Source organism: Rhododendron vialii, chromosome 11a (assembly GCF_030253575.1).
Source record: "Rhododendron vialii isolate Sample 1 chromosome 11a, ASM3025357v1".
In the NCBI taxonomy this organism is placed as follows: domain Eukaryota; kingdom Viridiplantae; phylum Streptophyta; class Magnoliopsida; order Ericales; family Ericaceae; genus Rhododendron; species Rhododendron vialii.
Window position 1 is genome coordinate 17824673 of NC_080567.1, and position 9842 is coordinate 17834514.

The following is a 9842-nucleotide window of genomic DNA, read 5'->3' on the forward strand; positions in this document are numbered from 1 at the left end:
CAAATTTGAGAAAGGATATAGAGTAATTGTGTGAGAGGTGCATGTGTGTGTTGGTGGTGTGAGGGCATAGGATTATTTTCCTATCTCTATTACTCCCTCCGTCTGGATTTAATAGTCCTTCATTCAATTCTAACCGGATAAAAAATGAGTTATATCTTTAAATTGGAAATGACTTTTATATCTAATATGAATCTTGTTTGATAGATCTCAATTAGTTTTATCAGATAATGCTTTCAAAATTACATACACTACAACAAAAAACACCAAAGGTGACACCCTTTGATACCTTTTGGTGACAAAAATTTGGTGTTGACACGGATTATACTCAACGGTGACAAATAATTTTACTGCTTGTCACTGAAAACCTTTGGGTGGCCAGGGTAGATAATGAGGAGATTTGGTGACAAAATATTTGTCACTGAAGACAAATTTTGGTGACAAGTATAAAGTTGTCACAGAAAGTTCGAATGAGGAGATTTGGTGACAAAATATTTGTCACTGAAGACAAATTTCGGTGACAAGTATTAAGATGTCACCAAAAGATCCCAATTTTCGCGCGGCAAGGGAAAAAGAAGAAGACAAAAGCGGCACCGTTTGGGCAAAAGAGGGAATACAAGTCTTACAAAAACCTAGCCACTTTTTCTCCTCTCCTCTGATTCCAGTCCCCACTCTCCACAGTCCACACCAGGGAGGCAGCGACGCCGCCCACTCCCGCACTCCGCCCGCGCCGACGTCCACTCCTCGTCCCGCAGACGATCGATCCACACGGCAGTCCACTCCTCCTCTCGCCGACGATCGACCCACACCCACAGTGGTACCACTGGTACGTCTCCCCTCTCTCTCTCTGTCTCTCTCTCTCTCTCACAGTCACAGCCACAGAGCTTCACCATCCGGTCCATCACTATTTTGATTTTCCTTCAAAAACAAAAACAAAGAACTCTACTTTGATCTCGATCTAGATCAGGTTGTGGGTTGCGCCGTTGTGGGTTCTCTCACAGATCTTTTTGACGAACTCCAAAAAAAACAAACGAGAAACAAGGGTCTCCAGATGCTTAACCCTGAGTATTCATACTTGGGTGAAATTGGGTGTGGATCTTCAAGAGTCTTTGTGCTTCGTTTGTATTGTTTCTGTTACTGATAGCTTTTAGCAATTACTTCTCCTGAAATTCAGCTATCGATTTGGTTTATTTATTTTCTGCAACCATTCTGTGATTTGCAATTTATCATTAACCTCTGTTGTATGACCCTAGATTTCATGATTTTTGTGTGCGTATAAGAAGTACGTTAATGGAAAAATACCCTAAGTTGACAACACAGGAAGATGAATTTGCCTTTCGCTATATTCTCTCAATAGCCTGAAAGTTTGAAACTTTGTAGTGTGTATCACTTGTTTGTAACTTTGTATTGTATTCTATAATATATGAATGAGTGCAGGATAAATTTGACATAGTGGGATATGATGAGAAAGAGCATGTGAGGCGTGGCGTCGAACTTTTTAAGTTACGGCGATTGGTTTACGTATGTTTGTGTTTTGTGTCGAACTAATGTCAGTATGAAGTCTTATATGCCTCTTTCACTTCATATGCTTTGAACTTCTTTTCTTTCAATCACACATATCCTTTGAACTTGGATGCTAGTGTTTTCTTCTTTCTTAACTTAAGGAAGCATGCAATATACCCGTACTTGCGGGGGTCTGTACAAGTGTTGAAAAGTTATGTAATACTCATGTATTTGCTAAATTTATCTCATTTATTTGCTAAATTAAGTTATCCTTTGTTGAGATTTTTTTTCTCTACAACTTCTGCATGGATTATTAAGGCTGCTAGCTTTGTCCCCCCTCCCCCTCCCTTCCTTTTTTTTCTTAAGGAAGCATCCAATATATGCAAGTGTCTATATGTTTGTTAAGAAGTCATGTAATAGTCAGTCATTCATAGGTTAAATTAGATTCCTCTGGGGATTATTCTCTCTACAACTCTCCTGTGGATTACTACAGCAGTACAGCTCCTTGGCCTTGTTTATTTGCATCTCCAGTATTTCTTCCCAAATTTGGGCTGCCTAATTAATAATAGCAGCATCTTTTGGTGCATCAAGTTTCCTGCAGTTTTGGCTATTCATATTTGTCATTCTTTGATATTTCATTTTGAATTTCTTGCATTTCAAAAAAAAATTAGAATTCCTTGCATTGATTCTGTTTGTGTCATCACAGGGTGTACCTGAAGCATTAATGAAAGCAGGGGCTGTATACAAATATGATTTATCACTTCCTATTGAAAAGATGTATGATCTTGTTGATGAAATGCGAATGCGTCTTGGTAATGTCATTATATTTGCTACTAGCAATATTTAGCCAGGGTTTTTCCAATACATTCCTTCTATGTTGGATGCTTGGGAGGTCATTATATATGCCAAAACAATATTTTTCGCAATCACTATCACAAACTTACATTACTTCCTTTTGGTCTTGTGAATCACGTACTTGATCTTTGGATGTCTCAAGAAGGGAAAATGTTTAACCTCCTTAACCTTTTATTGAGTTCTAGGTCCTGCAGCCAAAGTAGTCGGCTATGGACACCTTGGAGATGGTAACTTGCATCTTAATATATCACTTCTGGAGTATGATGATATTGTAATCTCCTTGTTCCTTCTTTGTTCTAAGTATTTTTCCCTGAATTGATTGTTCCTAATTCTAATGCAACATTGCAGGTTTTAGGCCAAGTTGAACCGTTTGTTTACGAATGGACATCTAAGCACCGCGGGAGTATCAGTGCTGAGCATGGCCTGGGACTGATGAAAGCTAATAAGATTCACTACAGCAAATCTACTGAAAGTGTGAGTCTTCTTGAGATCATAGACAACGTCATCCTTCCTAGGTGGTTGATTAATATTGAAACGAACCACTACTGAAGGCATTTAAAAGATACGATTAGATATAGAGGTCTTTTGCAACACAAACAATGGTTTGTTTTTTGACGTCATCCTTCCTAGGTGGTTGATTAATGTTAGAAACACAACTCTACAGAAGGCATTGAAAAGATGAAGTTTCTACAATACGATGTAGATTTCTTTTGCAACATAAAACAATGGTTTTTTTTATTTAATATCTTTTTCAGTTCCTTTTCAGACTAGGAAATTGCCAAAGTCTATATCTGAAGGTCTTTAAATTTATTCACCTCATGAATTTTTTTTGTTTTGTGCCAAAAATAGAAGAGTAATTTGATTGTTGCAACTTTTAAACAATCGGTTCCCATGGCGGAAAGAAGATAATAACGGCCTCGTCTGCCAAACTGTTTATGACCTTTCCATTCACCTTACGGCTAGGACTAACATATATAGCAAAATAAATGAAAAAACGGAAGTGTATATGAGTTTCAGAGTTCCTTTTCTGATCTGTTGAAGCAAGTTTTCCGCGTTCTAGAAATGGTTTATATAGATGTTCTCTAAGAATGACTACTGTCAAATATGCTAATTGGTTTAGTTTATGTCAGTCTGATTGAGGTAGTTAGAATAGTTGTGACAGGAATGAGCAATTATCTAATTTCTTTCCGACTTTTGAACTCAAGAAAATTATGATAAATCCATTAAATATAAAGATTGTATAGACATAAAATGCTGGATTGTCAGCTGCTATGGATTTTTCAGAGATTGAACACCTCAGCTAGATTCGTTTTGGCATTTCTAACATACATAATCCATTTTTGCAGGTGCACTTAATGGTTTCCATCAAGAAGTTGCTTGTCCCCAATGGGATACTCAACCCATATAAAGTTCTTCCTTCATCCCTCACGTCCTAAACTTGAGGTGAGAAAGTTGTTTTTTTGGACCTTTTTAACTCTAAATGGTCACATTTTTTACTTCTATCCTAATTCCTAACTACTAGTTTTATCGTAGCAAGTTTGTTGTTTTATGGGAAGTACTCAATTTATGAAAATTTAAGGTACCAAACTGAATACAAGTTCTTAGGGGCATGCCGCAGTATTTTTTACTTCTATCCTAATTACACTGTATTTGTTCATCGCCTCATCCTTAAAGTTCGAATTTGATTTCAATTCCTTCATGGCATTCGAACTTCATTCTCTTGCACAACTTTTAACACCAAAATCACTCAAAAATATTAAGAGCTTGACTCATTCGAAGTCGGGCTTTTCTGTGTTGTTCGTGGCTGGAAATCAGTCACTTGTTGGGCTTCCCGTGGTGAATCTACTTAGAGTTTCCGTCTCCAATTATTTTTTGGAAATCTCATTGTTAGATATCTATCATTGAGCGTTGGTTTCACACTTTTTGGATCTCAAATGAATTAGTTATGATTTTTGCATTAAGATGTGTCGCTTTTTGGACATTGCGCGATCTCGGTATTTAGCCTAAGCATGTTCAACTATTTTCACCTCCAATTGAACCACTCAGTCATTTTATGGCCTGTTCAATACTCATTTTTGGCATACTTAAAAGAGCCAAATGTTCCATGATCGAAAATCCTTCATTGGAAACCTTACTTTCGATCATCTTGACATATAGGTGGGCGATTGAGTTCAATAGCGATAGTTAAGCTTACACTTAGAGCACAGCACGTTGATACTAGATATAACTTGTTGATGGTTGTTTGTATCTTGGTAAATTCATAGGGCTTGAATTGTGGTTGTGAAGCTTACTCGCAAGCCGAAACGCATATAAATTCTAGCAACCAGTGTGAGTATATCAATGCCTTAATTACCTTATTCTTGCCTTATTCTTATAAACTGTCATCTTCTGATAGTTTTAAAAGTGTGATAAAGCTTGAATTAATGTTGTTCATGAGTCGGACACGTGTCTGAAGTGTGTCCATGTCTTACACATTTTCGACACCGATTCTGGCAAAGTTTTGCTGCTATGTAGATTGCATATCATCGATATTATGTAGAATGACATCAAAATTTGGGTTGGATAGCTCGCTTAGTCACTCATGAGTCGAGCCATAATTTGTTAAATAACAACTTGGAGCAAAAGCTCTTTCTTTTTTAGAACCTTTCGTAGGCTTGACATGTTACATAATTGCGCTTTTTTTTTTTTTTGCAATTTTGTGCAGGTAAGGAGATGGAGTTGCTTTTTGACAGTTTGGCCAAGACGGAGTTGAAGACTTTTTGGTAGTTAAATGGAATAGCTATTTTGAGTTCTTTTTGTCATTGGACACACCATGGATATGGACATTTTGTAGCTTCGGTAATGCTATTAATTTTGAAATGGTTATTGTTGTAGGATGAATGTTTTGAAGGGTTGTGAAGTTGAATGATGAATGTTGACTTATTGGATATTTGATTTGAATGAGATTTTGCTTCTTCGCAATTTAAGTTTTGTTAAGTTGAATCATAAAATATAAAAAAATTGGAAACTTTGTAAGCAGGAGAAAATAATATTTGCTGCTACAGACCTAATTTTGGTGACAAAAGAGATTGTCACGATTGTGTATCTAAGCACTACGATAGGTTATTGGTGACACACAATTGGTTGTCATGGTAGGTACTTTTGGTGACAATTTTTGTCACAGAAAAATCTCTCTTCTGTGACAGCATGGTGTTGTCATCATTACTTTCCGTGACATAATTACTTTTGTTACAGAAAATCTCTCTTTCGTGACACCATATTATTGTTATTGTTACTGTTACTTTTGGTGACAATTGTGTCATGGAAAATCTGTCTTCTGTGACACCAAATTTGTCACTATTTACAATATTCCGTGACAACTACAAAATTTTGTCACCCTTGACTTTCGATGTCACGGATACAATGACAGCTCTTGTTGTGTCACCGAAGACGATAGGTGACAAAATTTGGACTTTTGGTGACATTTTTACATGTCACCTAATGTGTTTTTTGTTGTAGTGATAAAACATTATAAATTACAAGATATAATTTATTAAAAAATAACACGAACTCCAAAAAGGACTATTAAATCTGGACGGAGGGAGTATTTCTCCAGGAGAGATAGGAAAATAACCAATACTGTATCAGCTGAATTAGTAGAAGCTTTGGGTTTTCGCTGGGCAGCATGCTACGCAAGTGATGGATGGGGAGATGCGCAAGGGATAATTCGGATGTTGCAGGGAGTTCAATGCGCCAAGTCTCATTTAGCCGTTATTATTACAGATACGTTAAATCTTATTAGTTTTGATCGTTCTTTTCGTTTTCGTTTGTTCGTTGACATTATAATAGTCAAATATGCCCTATCCATGGAGGTACATACGATTTGGGAAGGAGATTTTCCGAACTGAATTCGTAAGGAAGCATCTTTAGACTTTTCTCAGTTTCAGTGATAAATAAATTTTTTGCCGATTGACAAAAAAAAAAAAAGAATTAGTTATTCGGTCTCTCTTTCCCTTTGACATATTCATTATTGAATTATGCCATTGAGGAGTCTGCTGTGTTTGGCTTGGTTTTTGAAATTTTTTTTGAAAAATAGTACAGGTAATAAGTGGAGAGAGATAGAGAGAAAAATGTTGAAAGTATGGAGAATCTAAAAGGAATTTTTTGAAAAATTCTTTTTGAAACGTAAAGAGAACAAGACAATTTCTTCATTGGATCATATTTGTGCTGCAACCACAGTGGTGCAAAACATTGAGTGTACTGTTCGAGTCTTTCGCAATGCTTCTCTTTTCCTATTGGTCCAATTTCCCCTTTTTTATCCGTGTGATAAATGAAATTTTCTTTGCCATTAAAAATAAAGATGATTTGAAAACTCTGATTCCCCTTTTTCAGGTTTCTTTTGTTTTTATATCGTGTGATAAATGTGGAAGTGACTCGACATAAGTGATGACTAATCTTCCATTCATTTCACATTTTTTCTTATCTTTTAGTGCCAAAGAAGGAAGAATTTAATTGGTGCTTCTTAGATGGACCGTGTTGCAAACTTGCACACGTCATAGGTAAGGGTGGGAATTTTCAACACGAAATTAGTGGGTTAGAATTAGTTATTTCCGATACAGAATACGAATACAACACGACACCATAACACGAAAAGTTAAATATGTCGGGTTAGGATTGAGAGAATTTTGACACGAACAAGAAATGACGCAACACAACATGACATCACGCGGGGTGAGAATTTATGAAAGGACATGATCATAACACGACACAAACCCAACACGAAGTTAGTGGGTTAGGGTCGGCTATTTCTGACACCGGGACACAAAGATGACACGACACGTAAAACTAAACATATTGGATTAGAGTTGAGAGAATTCTGACACAAACACGACACGACTTGTTACCCACCTCTAATTATAGGTGGTCGGTCCTTTGCATTAGGACGATTTTCTTTTTCCATGTGAACCATGTGGTAGTAGAAAAGGAGGACATGATTCATGAAATGCATCGTACGTCTACAGTCGCCTTCAAAAATTGAGGTACGCTGGGACCATGTCCTCTATAAATAGGGGGAATTGCGGTACAGTGGGAAGTAGGGCAAATAAGGGGGTGGTCTACTTTTTAAAAATGTACTTTTTTTAAAAAAACGAAGGTAATTTCAAACTCAAATATAATGAAAAAGAAAAATATTTTTCAATTTTTTTGCACCGTTTAAAAGATCTTAATGAGATCTATCAAACAAGATCCATATTAGTGGGTAAATTATTTGCGTAAATACATGATTTTTTAGCTTGAAATTACCTTCTTTTTCAAAAATACATTTTCCATAAAAGTGGAACACCACCTAAGTCCTAGCACAAGGGACATTTTTTCGGAATTGGTCAATCATGTGAAGGGAAAAAATAATTTTCAAGACATGGTGTTGAATACAAAAGTATACCTCTCTATTATAACACACTCAGGAAGCAATGTACACATACTCAGGGAGCAATATTATATAATTGAAAGAGCAATATAATTTAATTGAAGGTGCAATATTATGTGATTAAAAGAGCAATACTAATTTTTTCCGAATGATCGAGTACATAAATTTTGAACCATTTTTTTCCATTCTAGAAAGAGAAACCCATTTTTCTTTAAGGGTTAGTCCAAATAATTTACTCAAACAAAAATACCCTTAACTTTAAATTTTATTGGGGGCAATACGTTTCACATAAAGTAGAATTTCATTGACCAAAATCAACAGATCCGGATCCTTTGTGAGGATCTTGTGAGGATTTTGTTCTGAGCTTGACAACACACCAATAAAGAGATCCAATGGTCCACAAGAGCTTTCTTTTTTTCTGAAGCAAAAGGTGCCGTTTTACTTCATAAAAATCTAACGTTTCCTTCTTTGGTTTTTTTTCTTTCTTTGTTACGTTTCTTCTTTTGTTTTTCTATTTTTATTTTTTTACCAACGTTTTCTCCTTCTATTTCTTCTTTCTATGTTTTTTTTTACCAACAGAAGTAATATTTGAGTTCACGGTTGAAATTGACAAGGACCAGTTGGTTTGCTTTATAATATTTGAGTTCAGCAAAAAATAAAAGTCCCAAAAAAATATTCATCTCGACAAGAATAATCGAACAAGTAAAAAATTATGTTCGAAACTTGATTTTTTTTTAATAAGGACAATTATAAATCAAAAGGACAACTAATCTTTTGAGTTTTTTCATCTTAATTAAAAAATTGAGTTTCCACCGTGATTCTTTACAGTTTTTAATCCGTCGTTGAGACAATCCAATAATTCACAAACATTTGACACAAAACTAACAAATGCGAAAAAAGTTTGAATAAAGAAAAAAAATTTAAGGTAATTTTTTTTTGAACAGAAAAAAAATAAGTTAACTGAGTTATTTATCCAAGCTAGGAAGGAGAGTGGGAAAAGAGAAAAAGCAGAGAGCAGAGAGAGAGAGAGACATAGGGAGCCCCTGAAGGGGTCTCCCCCACCAGATCGATTAAGTGTTTATGTGTGAGCTGTGAGTGAGTTAAATGTATTTGTATGTTTTGATTGAGAAATGAATGAAAGTAGAGTTGTTAGTATGTGAATTCTCTTTTGATTTCCAACAATATGTGCATATCAGCGCTAAACCTTATGTTGGCATAGCAGGTTAATCATCTATGTTGGGACCATAACCATTTGGAGAAGAGTTGGAGGATTTTTTTCCTCTCTCTCCGTGCGCTCGTGTGCAACCGGTAGTATACGTTATGGGACACGTTTGGAATGAGTTAGAATAGGCCATGGGTGGGTTTCGAAGTTACAAAAAAAAAACCACCCACTAGGATTTGAGTGGGGTGTGGTTGGAGGTGTCATGTCCCAAAACCGTTACGATGTCCAATAATATTGCATAAATATGCATAACAGAGACAAAAAAATAAGTTACTATTTAACTTTTAAAGCCAAATCTATGGTTTATTCAAAAAATATGACTATGAATTAGTTATTCGGTCTCTCTTTCCCTTTGACATATTCATTGTTGAATTATGCCATTGAGGAGTCTGAATTTTCTTTCATTGGATCATATTTGTGAGGCAACCACAGTGGTGCAGAACATTTGAGTGTACTATCCGAGTCTCTCTCAATGCTTCTCTTTTTTTATTGGTTTGATTTCTCTTTTTTATCCTTGTAATATAAATGAATTTTTTTTTTGCCATTAAAACAAAATAAATGGAAAAAATTAAAAATAAAGATGATTTGAAACTCTGGTCCCCACCCCCAATAAAGATGATTTGAAAACTCTTGTCCACCCATCCCAAAAAAAAAACCCTGGTCCCCCACCCAATAAAGATGATTTGAAAACTATGGTACACCACCCCCCCTCCTTTTCAGTTTTCTCTGTGTTTTCTATATCGTGTGATAAATGTGGAGGAAGTGAATCGACATGAGTGATGACTAGATCGAGCATGCCCTGAAGCTCTGGACAAATTGGCTCACAAGCCTATGAAAATTCCAGTCCACAAGTGTGAATAC

The 9842-nt window shown here is 35.8% G+C and overlaps 1 protein-coding gene across 5 annotated transcripts; it reads left to right on the forward strand.

Moving 5' to 3' along the window:
- The first annotated feature begins 249 nt into the window (after positions 1–249).
- LOC131308580 (D-2-hydroxyglutarate dehydrogenase, mitochondrial-like) lies at positions 250–5316 on the forward strand. 5 transcript variants are annotated; one of them, XR_009194487.1, is made up of 6 exons: positions 253–823; positions 2207–2312; positions 2541–2626; positions 2704–2829; positions 3702–4683; positions 5060–5316. XR_009194487.1 is itself a non-coding variant. In XM_058335523.1 (6 exons), exons 1-5 carry the CDS (start codon positions 530–532, stop codon positions 3789–3791), a joined length of 702 nt encoding a protein of 233 aa, XP_058191506.1. In that variant the 5' UTR covers positions 253–529; the 3' UTR covers positions 3792–3798; positions 4620–5046. The 5 variants fall into 5 exon arrangements, 4 of the variants coding, with proteins under 4 accessions (XP_058191509.1, XP_058191508.1, XP_058191506.1 ...); XM_058335523.1 differs by lacking the exon at positions 5060–5316 and having other exon boundaries at positions 3702–3798; positions 4620–5046; XM_058335526.1 differs by lacking the exon at positions 3702–4683 and having other exon boundaries at positions 250–823.
- The last annotated feature ends 4526 nt before the right edge of the window (positions 5317–9842 follow it).

Coding starts and splice junctions, on each gene's coding strand:
- LOC131308580 (XM_058335525.1), top strand. CDS start 530: ATGTCACCAAAAGATCCCAATTTTCGCGCGGCAAGGGAAAAAGAAGAA. Junction 2,307..2,534: donor TGTTGATGAAATGCGAATGC/GTCTTGGTAATG, acceptor CCTTTTATTGAG/TTCTAGGTCCTGCAGCCAAA. Junction 2,830..3,701: donor ACAGCAAATCTACTGAAAGT/GTGAGTCTTCTT, acceptor CCATTTTTGCAG/GTGCACTTAATGGTTTCCAT.